Here is a 13,806-nt window from a genome sequence, read left to right as displayed (position 1 = left end):
TCTCTCTCTCTCTCTCTCTCTCTCTTTCTCTCTCTGTAAGAATTGATTGTGAAGGTATTTTCTTTATCAATGATTGGAATTAATCAATTTTATTCCTTTTCAGAAACACGTGGAAAATAATAGACTGGATTGATCACATCCTATTCCCTTTTTCTGTAATAAATGAACGATTTCATCCTTCCGTTACCTATGAAATAAATTAATTATTTCATTAATTATATGGACAATTTAAATTCGCAAACTAAGAAATTAAATTAACAAAATGTATGACATTTATTCAGATATGCCTTGACTGATAGTTTTACAGAAATATTAATCAGAGAGAACTGATAACTGTGGGCAGAATGGATTAAACATCGAGAAGCGATATGACAACGCCCATTTGAGTTATGTACATTGTGACCGTTTTCTAGATTCTATAATACTAATTCCTGAAAAAAGGATTAGGGCGAGTCAAGAAAATGGACGAATAAGGGGTAATTTGAGAGTAATAATCTATATTCTTTTCTAAATACAATTATGATCGCCAAAAGACGTAAATAAGGCCTTTACTGAGATCTAGGGAGTGCGGGAGGCCAGGCAACTTTTGTACATGTAAAAAGGGAGTGACTCTAATACAGAAAAAGGGGAGAAGCTAGTCGTGTCGAGGGAATGCAACTAAATATAAGAAGAATAACTAAATGGGGAAGAAACAAAAGAGTGTAGGCTCACCGTTGGGGGGTATGAAGGGTAATATTGTGGGGACAAGAGGGAAATTGAGGGGGGTAACTCGTACTCACGATGGGACTTCACTCTGGGGGCCTATTCTCGAAATATTTCCGTGCGCGGAAGCGACTCCGTTGACGGAACGCCTATATGATTCCTATACGCAATTCGTCTACGAAGCCACTTCCGTGCACGGAAATATTTCGAGAATAGCCCCCCAGGTGAACACGCGGAATTCCACCGGCGCCTTGCACTCCTTCAAAATACCAGGGCGTTTTCCTGGAGAGCCTCCTTTCCACCTCGGGGTTTCCTGGGCACCAATACTAAAGCTGGGATGAGTTCGATGTATCGAAAGTCCTCTTTTTATCCGCCAATACTTCCGGGCGAATTTTACTGTATTCACTATTACTACTTTCGGGGCACGTGGTGACTCACGGGGCAGCTATTGCACGAGTGACGGTCCCTTTCTTTCCTTCGCGATTCGTGGGGGTTCGTCAGGTGTCGATGTCCTTCGGTTTTTAATTCGGGAGCAACCGGGGCCAATCAGCACGGTGGAGTGGTGACGATGACCACAATCCAGGGATGTCTCACAAGGGATTATTGCAGGTGTTGAATATTCGGGAGTCCAGTATGTGGAATTTCCAGGGGGCGATAGCTTCTCCAATTGATCGGGTGGGGCCGGAACTGATATCTTCCTTCGGCTGATGTCTTCGTGATGTCCAGGGGCGGNATTCGCAAACTAAGAAATTAAATTAACAAAATGTATGACATTTATTCAGATATGCCTTGACTGATAGTTTTACAGAAATATTAATCAGAGAGAACTGATAACTGTGGGCAGAATGGATTAAACATCGAGAAGCGATATGACAACGCCCATTTGAGTTATGTACATTGTGACCGTTTTCTAGATTCTATAATACTAATTCCTGAAAAAAGGATTAGGGCGAGTCAAGAAAATGGACGAATAAGGGGTAATTTGAGAGTAATAATCTATATTCTTTTCTAAATACAATTATGATCGCCAAAAGACGTAAATAAGGCCTTTACTGAGATCTAGGGAGTGCGGGAGGCCAGGCAACTTTTGTACATGTAAAAAGGGAGTGACTCTAATACAGAAAAAGGGGAGAAGCTAGTCGTGTCGAGGGAATGCAACTAAATATAAGAAGAATAACTAAATGGGGAAGAAACAAAAGAGTGTAGGCTCACCGTTGGGGGGTATGAAGGGTAATATTGTGGGGACAAGAGGGAAATTGAGGGGGGTAACTCGTACTCACGATGGGACTTCACTCTGGGGGCCTATTCTCGAAATATTTCCGTGCGCGGAATCGACTCCGTTGACGGAACGCCTATATGATTCCTATACGCAATTCGTCTACGAAGCCACTTCCGTGCACGGAAATATTTCGAGAATAGCCCCCCAGGTGAACACGCGGAATTCCACCGGCGCCTTGCACTCCTTCAAAATACCAGGGCGTTTTCCTGGAGAGCCTCCTTTCCACCTCGGGGTTTCCTGGGCACCAATACTAAAGCTGGGATGAGTTCGATGTATCGAAAGTCCTCTTTTTATCCGCCAATACTTCCGGGCGAATTTTACTGTATTCACTATTACTACTTTCGGGGCACGTGGTGACTCACGGGGCAGCTATTGCACGAGTGACGGTCCCTTTCTTTCCTTCGCGATTCGTGGGGGTTCGTCAGGTGTCGATGTCCTTCGGTTTTTAATTCGGGAGCAACCGGGGCCAATCAGCACGGTGGAGTGGTGACGATGACCACAATCCAGGGATGTCTCACAAGGGATTATTGCAGGTGTTGAATATTCGGGAGTCCAGTATGTGGAATTTCCAGGGGGCGATAGCTTCTCCAATTGATCGGGTGGGGCCGGAACTGATATCTTCCTTCGGCTGATGTCTTCGTGATGTCCAGGGGCGGTGGTAGAGGGGTGATGAGGGGAAAAGTCTGGGGATGGGGTATCCAACGATGGCGGAATTTACCTTTTAGGGGGCAGTGTGTAGTAGGAGAAAATATGTAGAAAAATAATAAAAAATAAATGAATATGCCTCGTCACAACATATACACACTTTTTAAAAATACTATTCAATGGAACGAAATTTAGAACATTTGTGAATGTCCCCATCTGCCAGATTCCCACATCAGACGATGGACAAGGCGCTGAAAAAATATTCTGTCTTCCTGGATTATAACAGCCTTCCAGAAAAATTTCCTCGTATCCGGTTAATTTCGGAATAGGACGCTGAGATCGGATAGGGGAGACATAGTCAATAAAAGCTGTAGATACGAATTACATCAACTCCTGAATTTATTCGCACTACGAACATAGTTCAATACATATTAGACGTTTTTTAGTCGCCCACTCACTAATGGACTGTATCACTTGGCTCACGCCTCAACGTCTCGAGACTAACAGAATAATAATTACGCTTAGATACATAAACGCGGGAGACAACGTCGATAAATTAGATCGATTAAGATAATAAATATGCAGAACGCCAGATATTCGTTCAATCATCAAAATTCAACAATAAAACTAGAATCTTTACGAAATCCAGACACTAACATTCCTCCCACCTTTGGCAATGACTATTGACAAAATTGTCGACCGGCAACAGGAACTGTCGATCATAAAGACAAATGAACAAAAGAAAAAGAAATAGAAATTGAGTCAAACAACTACGCAAAATTCTATCCCTCAACGCCCCCAGCATCCCCATCAGGCAACTGCCTGTCTGCAGACTCATCGACCGGCACAGCTTCAATCGGTAAAGGGCAGACCTTCACAATAGGCCTTGTGAATGTCGACGACTGTGTCCTAACAGTAACCACTCTGCATAAATCATCCTCCCCCGGCTGCAGTTTGATGACAACACATCCCATCGCCCACTTGATAGGCGGCAGCCTCTCGTCTACGATCAGAACCAAAGTCCCCAATTGCAGATTCGATTTGGGCCTGTACCACTTATTGATCTCCTGGAGCTTCTGGACGTACTCCCCAGACCAACGCTCCCAGAATGTTTCCACCATCTGTCTAATCTGCTGATACCTTGACATTCTGGATGCCGCTAAATGACTCAAAGAAGGCTCAGGCACAATTGACAGCGGAGCGCCAATAAGAGAATGCCCTGGTGTTGAGGCCGCGAACTCGTTAGGATCGTCTGATAGTTGACACAGAGGTCTCGAGTTCAGAACCGCCTCAATTTACGTAAGCAACGTCGTCAGCTCTTCATATGTCAGAGTAGCTTCCCCAATCACGTGTTTTAGATGAAATTTAGCCGACTTGACCGCCGCTTCCGATTTCCCTCCGTGATGAGGAACTCTCGGAGGATCAAAAATCCACTTAGTTCCATCCTTGGATACGCTTTGAGCAATTTCCCGAGCTTCCCGACCGGTAGCATCGAACAACCTCCTTAGTTCCCGATCAGCTCCCACCAAGTTGGTACCACGATCACTCGTGATCGTCTCACAGATACCACGCCTAGCTGAGAATCTCCTGTAGAAAGCCAAGAATCCCTCCATGCTGTAGTCCGTCACCCATTCGATGTGCACTGCTGAGGTCACAAAGCACACGAAGATCACCTAAACCCCTTGTAAATCCTGGCTGCTCGACGCCTCCAACTCAGCAATGTCAACGGTCCTGCATAATCCACTCCACAGTGAAGAAAAGCTCGAGCTGCTGTCACTCTCCTCAAAGGCAACTGACCCATCAGCTGCTTGGCCACAGTGCCACGATGACGAGTGCTGATCACGCACCTGAATATGAAGCTCTTCACTGGCCTCGTCTCACCAAGAATCCGATATTTCCTCCTTAGAAGTGTCTGCATCACCTGAACTCCCCCATGGAAGGTCTGACGATGAGCCTCCATCAAAACAAGCTCAGTAAATTTGGAACTGGATGGCAGTATCACAGGATGCTTAAAATCCCCCTCCAGAGACGATTTCTGAAACCTCCAAGTCAAACGAATAATCGCTTCACCATTAAGAAAAGGCACTAGATGAAACAGCACAATCCTCCGAGCCATTTACTTCGTTTCTCTAAGCTTCTTGACGTCCTGATAAAAATACTCAGCCTGAGTCTCCCGGATCCAGAACACCCTAGCCTCGTCGATCTCACTAGGCTGCAAAAACAACCCCTTGAATCCTCGACCTCCATTGCTAGTTTTCGCTCGTCTGACTAGAAAAACCCGACGACACTAAGCAGTAACAGCTAACAGCTCCCTCAATGAGTTGTATCTCCCAACGAGATCCCAAGACTGATACTCTGAACCAGCACCAACGCAAGCTGCATGCACATCCACATTCTTCCTCTCCAAACTCTCAGAATCATTAACAGCGAACCTCTGCTCCGGCCAACAAGACTCAGATTGACTTAACCATCGTGGACCAGTCCACCAAAGCTGACTACTGACGAGCTTCTTGCTTGACACTCCTCTCGACACCAGATCCGCAGGATTATCCTCCCCAGGGACATGCGTCCAGTTAGCCTGAGGCATCAGACGCTGAATCTCCGACACACGATTTTTAACGAATTGTTTGTATCTTGCGGGATCAGACTTGATCCACGTCAAAGCTACCGATGAATCTGTCCACAAATTCACCACCAAATCATCTATCTCCAAAGCCTTACAAACTGATACCATATGACGTGACAACAAAGATGCTCCCATGAGCTCCAGCCTCGGAATCGTCACCTTCTCAGACAGAATCCAACCCGACGAAGTTTGTTGTGCGATTAGCTGATCTAAGGTCTCCCTCCTCAACCCAGGCTGGATAATCTGCGAGTACACATCCACCCCCAGGATCATGTCGATTCCTCTAGTACTACTGAACTCAGGTTCAGCTAGCTGCATTCCTTCCAACACCGACCACTCCCGATAAGGCACAGCTCTCGGAACATAAACCGTCAAACGCGGCCGGATGATAGCTTCAGCCTCACAAACGCGATGACCCCAACTAGAGGATAACTCCACAACGACGATCCCCTTAGCAGCAGAAGAACTAGCGACCCCAACACCCGAAACCATCTGAGAAGAGTATCGACGAGGGATACGAAGATGCTGCTGCTGAGCTGATGACTTCTCAGTTGTCAAAGTTACTTGAGAACATGGATCAATCAAATACACCAAATACACAACAACAATTTTTTCCCGTGAATGTTCAATTTTGCAGTGCTTGTTGACGGCTCCCCCGGATAAACCCACGACTTTCGCCTCTTAGGATTGTCATAAAATATCCACTTTTCATCCCCAGTCACAATTTTATGTACAAAGTCTTTTTTTTATATCTGGTCAGTAAGCACATTGCAATTTCACAGCGTCGACTTTTGTTTCCTGAGGTAAGATGATGGGGCACCCAACTACCTTCCTTCTGTATCCCCCCAATTCTTTTTAAATGCGCCGACATAGCTGGTTGAGTTACTCCAAGAGTATCAGCAAGCTCCTGTTGTGTTTGACAGGGATTTTCATTGAGTAAGTTGTCCAATTCCTCGTTCTCAACTTTTTTGGTTGCCCAGGACGTTCCTCATCCTGGAGATCAAAATCTCCATCCCGAAATTTTTGAAACCACTTTTTACATGTGCTGTAAGATACAGCACTCTCTCTCAAGGTCAAGCGAATCATTTCTTGTGCTTCTGCGGCAATTTTTCCAAGTTGGAAGGTGAAATGAAGGCAGTGCCTCAAGTGCTGCTTGTCAAACGACATTTTTATTCACTATGTTTTTTGAGGTTGTGTTAATCACACTATAATCATACTCGAGTGGTTTGATAGTTCACAGATGGCACTTCAAAACGCCGTTTATTGCTGGGAATTCTTTTAATTCAAATAGGTGTTCTGATCAATTTAATCTAGGGGCCGAGAATTAATTTATACACCTAATAAATGCATAGACTCTTGTGGCATATCTTTGACGGGATTGAATCTTAGGACTTTATACAATGGAGTTGGAATATCTTGTGGTTGATGCTCGTGATCGAGCCGAGTAATGAAACTTTCTTTTGTTCTTTTCGGAGCATCTGGGTCTGGATACAGACATCGTTTATTGACAGTCTCCCCTGGAACTGTGCACCTTTTACACGCATTAAAACCGGTGGGATATTTGATACGCTGCCATAAGCTTTTTCTGGACCATCACCAATTATCGCAGCAAATTTGAAAGTAGTATAGAACCTTCCCTAGATCGTTACACCCTCAATAATGAGTCTCCGGGCTTCTTCCACAAAATCATCCAAATAAGGCTCAAGATCTATTGGTTTTGTTTTCCCGTAGTAAAAGGCGGCAACGAAAAGTGGGCATACATAATCGTTATGCCATAGCTTTATTGGTATTGGCCATAATGCACCTTCTGTATGCGAATAGACTACAATGCCATCAATGTGGAACAATACTTTTCTCAGGTTCGTCAGTTGTTCACGAATCTCAGGTTCGTCGTACACTACTGGTTGGATACATTTTTGCAATCCATTTTTTATTCCCATATAACTGTAGCGGCCGATATCCGCCGTTTTGGAAACAATAGGGAGATTTTTAATTGCATGGGAAAATCCCGTGAGTTGCGCTATACTTGATAGTAGTTCTGATAATCCTACTTCTCTCAGTTTTGTCAACAAATTAGTCACTAAGCACGTTTTCATATTCATGATATTTTTTCTCCTTCACACAAGCTAGAGGCTTTGGAATGTGCTCTGTACTAATGAAGCCGTGGACATTATACTCGCGTTCCGAGAAGAATCAGAGTGCACTTCATCACCATCAGTTCTAACGCTTTGTAGGAGACTAGTTGAGGAGTCACTCCCACTTGCACTGAAGTCTCGACTACCACCACTGTACACCAGAAATTCTCCATGATCATCGATGAGTTCTACAGGATCAGGAATCATGGGAACACTTCCTGTGCAAAAAGTTTCTGCTTGGCTATTTATTTCATCACAATTTTCAGAAGTTTGCAACCAGGCAGAGTCAGCTGTCTCTGAGCCCCTCGACTACTCACTGGTCACTTAATTCCGGTCGTGTTTTCATAAATGTCATTTTCTTCTCTCTATACGTTAAATTTTTTTTATAAAACTCATGATGAGATTTTTATTCGTGAATTATTAAGTTTTTTACTTCGTCGTGATAAACGTTTTACATTGAAGGTTAGAGAGTCAACATATGACGTTTTCACTCCTTAATTTCACGTTTTCACTCCTTAAACTCACATTTTCCACGCTTCGCGCCATCATGGACTATCTATGAGTGAAAATACGCGATATCGATAATGGAATTGGCAGTCAGAATGAGACAATGGGGAGTTTCCCATATTATGAATAAGGACACGTATGGAAAAATGTAATAGAAAAACCTGGCGAATTCGCGAGACAATTCCATTGGATTTCTACTAAACTTTCTATTATTTTTTGGCCGCTTTAATTAAAATTTTCAATAGAAAAATCTATAGGAAACGTCAATAGAATTAATTTTTTCACATATTTTATTGGAATATTCATTTTTTATAATTTCTTCGGCTCAAAATTTTCAAGTTTTATGTTTGATATTCTTCATAAAAAGAATAGAAAAATGCAGTGAAAAAGACTTAGAAAATTTGGGCCGAGGAAATTCTACAGAGAATATTTCAATAGAATAAATTATATAGAAAAAAACCAATTCTATGGACTTGTTCTGTAGAATATTTTCTATGTAACATTTTAATAGAATCGGCTAAAGACTAATAGAAAGTCCAATAGAAAACCCATAGAATTGTCATGCGAATTCGCTGGCATTTACTATTAAATTTTTCCGTGCGTAGAAAAATTAAAAATAATTTTTTCATTCCAGCAATGATGTAGTGACAACGGGTCTATTATTTAGGGTTTGAATCATAAGATATTTAGTCAGTTTCCTATCTTTTCATTTGTTATTGAATAAACCGAAATTTGAACGAGGCTGGAACAAGGCTGGATGTAACATTGACGTCTATGCTTCAATCAATTTTGGGTTCGACAATGAAATCAAGTTTCATTCCATCCTGGATCTTCTAGCCTTGAAAAACAAGAGTGTTTCAACTTTAGAATAAGGCTTGAAAGAACATGGAAGTCTCCAACTTGTACCAATGTATGATTCAATGATGGAAACAAGCTTGATTACACGCTGGGTCACTCAGTCTCGATATACCATTCTGGACCAGCCTTGTTTCCATTGTCAAGGTGGACGTTTCTCACCTGGGTGGTAGAGGTCATACCTCGCCAGGGTCATGCTTCATAAGAGTCAACCGTCGCAAAAGTTGATTCATGGTCGAATGTCAGATGTTACACGAATTATACCTCGCCCGAATCGGACCTCGGAAGGGTCAGACTTTGCAAGGATCATAGCCTGTGAATGTCGATTACTGTATTTTGACTGAAACTAATTGACCAGTTCCTGGATGTCAACTCTTTCCCTTGTTGAGTAAAGAAAATTACTTTGAGAAATGAAATGTTCAAATATCACGTTTTATGGCAATCTGCAGGAAAATTGGTGGTCTATGAAAAAAAGACGTTATTCAAAACGATTTGGAATTTCATTAAAAAATAATTTTATAACTGCTCCAAGTAGTTTTGTTGGAGGTAGTCTAAAATATATAAAGGGCTAACTGAAGTTAACCCCATTCTGCCAATTTCAAATTATCGCAAATCAAATTCAAGCCATCTCACCTGACTTTCCCTCTTTCACTCAACCAAAATGGACATCATAATTCTAAATGCAAGAGAATTTCCCAATATCTGGTGTCTCGTCGAAAATTTACTCCCAGTATGACAAAAAAATACTAAAATGAATTTAGAAAATATTTCCTCTGTAGGGCTACTGTACTGCAGTGGTGATCGTAGAATTTCCATCAGGTCTGCTAAGTCTTTAAGCGGTTTATGGATTTCGGACCCACCATTCCATATAAATTCCTTCCTCTGCTCCCCACCTTTTGATACTATATAGACCATTGTAATACAGTCGGTAATTCCGACGTGTCCACAGTCTACGAAAAAACTAAAAAAAAATCCATAAAAATCGATGACAGCCTCTTTACACTCAGCTTATCAGCTGCACATTCACTGAACTAGTGCTCCTTCATGGTATGGAATAACAGAAAAAATGTTTATCACTAGCACAACAATATAGTATAGTCATTTTAGTTTATTTCCGAATGGTTAGATTCCATGCAATAGAGTAATGACAATGAGCGTTGCAGCCCCCTTCATGCTCGATCTAGCGTGTATTTGGCCATTGGCCATCTATACTCGTTGATAAATGTATCTTGGGCCATGTGTCTGTGTGCAAGATTCAGCGGCAAAGAAGGAAAGGGGGAAGACTGGTAGTGAGGTTGAGGGAACTACTTGGGATGAGGATGTGACTTATATATATATATATATATATATATATATATATATATATATGTGTTTGCCTCCACTCGTGAATACATGCGGGAACAGAGATTCAATGGCACGATGGTAATAGCAATGAGTACTAATAAGGATCAAGGGGTCAAGAGTCAATCCATGGTGTTGTATAGTGCATCTGATAATGTTTACAAATATTTTGATAGGTATGTCTAGTAATGACATTTTCAGTAATCTTATCGATCTAATTAATGATTATTAATGTAATTGGAAGATTTTCCTACTCTAAATAATCCATAATTGTTTAACCAGGAGTCGTAATGAGACATTGTGAATTAGCTAATTAACAGGACCGTGAAGTGCCGTTTCGGTTTTGTGTAGGCTGAAGTTGTCTCTATGACATGTCAATGGAATTGGGGCCACGTGTAGATTCAAGTTGTGAAACGTCAAATTTTTGGTTAAAACAGAATGTGATACAATGAGTGAAACGTATGAAACACAGTTCAATGGTGGAAAAGTACTGTCGAAGAAGAACCGGAGGAGGGTATAGGAGCTTTTGGAGCAAGAGGAAATATTGTGGGGACAGAAGAAGAATCTAGTGGGGAGGGAAGCACTAAGGGCCACGAAGAGGCAGCCCCTAAAACAGGTTAAAATCACGATGGGAGATCAAGCTAAGAAGAAAAGGTACAGCAAGGAAAGTATTTTATTTTTAATCAATGGAATAGTGTGAAAAAATAAAGATAAGAAAAATATTAAAACTGCACGATGAAAGGAGGAAAATATCAAGTTCATTTCAATGATAAGACCACACCGGGAAAAAAGTTGGAGAAAAATGACCGTATAAGCCAAATACTCGTGGAGCAACCTCAATTTCCAGTACTTTTTTACCTTAAAATTTACTAAACGTGAGGGTGATTTGTACCGAAACTGTAAAATTTACCGTGCATTCAATCAAAAATTACCCCAGTGAACGTGAATAATTGTTTCAATTTTTACTATAATTTTTCTATAACGGAGAATGATTTTTACCGAACCCGTTTCGTAAAAAGTCAATTCTATTCGTCCCAATGATCTTCACACAGTTACAAAATAAGCAATACCCTGCCGGTGTGGGAAATTTTATTAAACAGTAGGATAATTTTTGCATACATATAATTTTTTTTTTAGAATTTTTTTTTTTTTTTTTTTTTTTCAAATTACCTGCCCTACAGGGAAATCCCTATGGCAGGGTCGGATACATAGTTACAATTCCGTAAATTGAGTTGTTAAACATTATTTGACTTCTTTTCTAATTTATTTTACAATCAGCGGAGCCTCATTGATATTACGTAGAGGGATGATAAGCCTTATATAAATGTTTACGTGCATGACTTGTCTATGACATAATTGACTCTTTCTGTAGGAGACGAAGAGGGGTGCCATAGCGAAGGAAAAAGAAAATAGAAACAGAAAATGAAAAAAGGGCTAAGAGATAACTAAAAAATATCTTCCTGGCAGTCCACCATTGTCTCCTCAACGAGCTTATTGTGAAAATTTCTTAGCTTAATTGCATTAATTAGGAAGTAGTATAACCTTCTGGCCCTATCCGAGAAGTTTTCTGAAATATTAAGGAAGGCAACCAACGAATCATGAACTGTATCAGACCCAGCATGGTACTCAGCAGTTAGCTCGGGCAACCAGAAACTTTTTAACCTCGAATAAGTTGGACAAATCATAATAAAGTGAGTCACGGAGTCGCTATCAGCAATATTGCACATTTTGCAGTTATTATCTGTCTGAAATTTGGTGGAGATGCCCTTCAGCGATAAGTATTGGAATCTAGTGTTGGCAAGCCTTGTCTGAATAAACGCACACATATGAGCCCAAGGCAATCTAATTTCTAGATACGGCGACCCAAAATCGACCCTGTTACGTGGTATCCTGAGCTGTATACTGGAAGAGTCTTGGAGGGACTGGAAATCCCTCTCTCTCCAATGCAGGGGCAATTTCCCAATCAGATCATTTTTCCTGTATTCCCAATGGTCTGCATTCAGGTTCAGCCACATGTCCACCTCATCAATCCTAACCAATATCGAATTGACTTGAGAGACCCAGTTGAATTTGTTGAATCTATTGACCTCCATAGTGGATATGCTATGGTTTTTGTTCAAAAACAAATGAACCTCTCTCATGAGGCAGACCCTGGACAGGCGCTCGTGACCCATTCTCAACATTTTTATAATCCACCCAAGAGGGAGGGAAAAGATCGTCACCTCCAAGTGCCCCAGACCCAGCTCAAGACGTAGTAAATAGGAGGGATTACATGTTGGTAGTCTAAATATTCTTTTGAAGAAAAAAGCTTGTAGAGGCTCTAGGTGGTCTACATATCTGAGGGCCCAAACAGGGGCACCATATAAAAGTGTGGATTTTACAATGCTCTCAAAGATTCTTAGATTACTAGTAAAAGAGTCTGACCGTGCTTTCACGAGAATACTTAAAACTGTACTGCAGGCAATTCTGGCTTTGTGAATAGCACTTTTGGCCGTAAGTAAGCCTAATGCAGAGTGGGCTATTTCAACGCCAAGATATGTGTACGAGCTAACAGTCTCAATTGTGTTATTATTAAAGACTAGGGGTTTCTCCTCCTTAGAGGGCCTGCCAGGTTGACAGATGACCAGTTGAGATTTTTTTATATTGACGCTTAACCCTTTTATGCTAATGTATTCGGCTAGAATTGTGACAATTCTTTAGAAAATCGTAAGATATCCACTTAAGAATACGTCTTACAGTATGTAAAAGATGAACTGTAATAATCGACGACTGTTGGCGTGAAGACAAGGATCTCACCCTTTGCGGTGGGCCGCTATTCTCAGGGATCGATATGTATGCGTTCACTAACGATAGAATCATTGTCGTCACTTTAAAGCTAAAAATAGGAGATGATTCCTCTATTTTGAGCATTGGGGATCGTCTCTGATCTCCTTGACCGAGGTTCAATTATCCTACTATCTATATGAGAAATAAGTGAATTTGCGGTCAATATCAGGAAATTAATTTTCCACGCTCTCTTTTGGTGTAAGGATGGTTGGCCATTTTCAACAAATCTAAATTATCATTTTCGAGGACAATTGTATAATTTTTTTTTGGCTGATAGCAGAACATATGAAACTAATTGATTGATTGATTGAAATAAATAAATAAATTCTCTCTTTGTACACATGCTCTTTTGCTAGACCAGAAAAATATGCGCTACGAGGTACAGTAAATTTTATGATTAGTTTTTTTTTGTTTTCAGAAAGTTTCTATAAAATTCAAGAGAATGCAAAGAGGTGCTAGAAATTTCGAGAGAATTTTGAAACTTTCTAGAAATGTCGACGGAATTCAGGGAGTTTCTGTAAAATTGAAAAAAAAAACACCTAAATGTTTTTCGAATTTCCTAGAACACCCGAGAAGTTAAGAAAATCTGAGGGTTCCCCAAGAAATTGAGAAAATTCTTGAGTGTTCTTGAAATGTTGAAAACATTGAGATGTTTATTCTAATTGCAGCAATTCTCAAAAATCCTGGTATTCAATTTCCTCTTATTCTGCTGAGTGAAGCGGGGCCACATAGCTACTTCAATTAAATATCTGTTGGAACTCGATGAAAATTCTGTTGGAATTCCATTAGAATTTCATGGTCATCGCGTGGTTAATTATTGGTGAATTGAATTAATAAAGAGGTGAAAACACTCCCAATAATTTTAAAATTTTGTCAGATATTTTGTATTG

At 40.9% G+C, this 13,806-nt stretch overlaps 1 protein-coding gene across 1 annotated transcript; it reads right to left on the bottom strand.

The window, feature by feature from the left end:
• Positions 1-3,921: 3,921 nt before the first annotated feature.
• LOC107041862 lies at positions 3,922-8,945 on the bottom strand. Its single transcript, XM_015262659.1, has 6 exons — positions 8,912-8,945; positions 7,465-7,605; positions 4,926-5,815; positions 4,747-4,838; positions 4,424-4,668; positions 3,922-4,271 (listed from the first exon to the last, which is right to left on the bottom strand). The coding sequence occupies exons 1-6, from the start codon at positions 8,943-8,945 to the stop codon at positions 3,922-3,924; spliced, it is 1,752 nt and encodes a 583-aa protein (XP_015118145.1).
• Between the last annotated feature and the right edge of the window lie 4,861 nt (positions 8,946-13,806).

Source organism: Diachasma alloeum, unplaced genomic scaffold (assembly GCF_001412515.2).
Source record: "Diachasma alloeum isolate Michigan unplaced genomic scaffold, Dall2.0 Dall_scaffold_00383, whole genome shotgun sequence".
Taxonomy (NCBI): Eukaryota; Metazoa; Arthropoda; class Insecta; order Hymenoptera; family Braconidae; genus Diachasma; species Diachasma alloeum.
This window is presented reverse-complemented; position numbering and strand designations above follow the sequence as displayed.

Bases quoted from the DNA above. Each gene is read 5' to 3' on its own strand.
- LOC107041862 (XM_015262659.1), bottom strand. From the start codon at position 8,945: ATGACCCTGGCGAGGTATGACCTCTACCACCCAG. The intron at 5,816-7,464 runs GTGATGAAGTGC...CATGTTCTCAAG, and splicing joins ACAAAGCGTTAGAACTGATG to TAACTTTGACAACTGAGAAG. The intron at 4,669-4,746 runs GTAAATGGCTCG...TTTGACTTGGAG, and splicing joins AAGAAGCTTAGAGAAACGAA to GTTTCAGAAATCGTCTCTGG.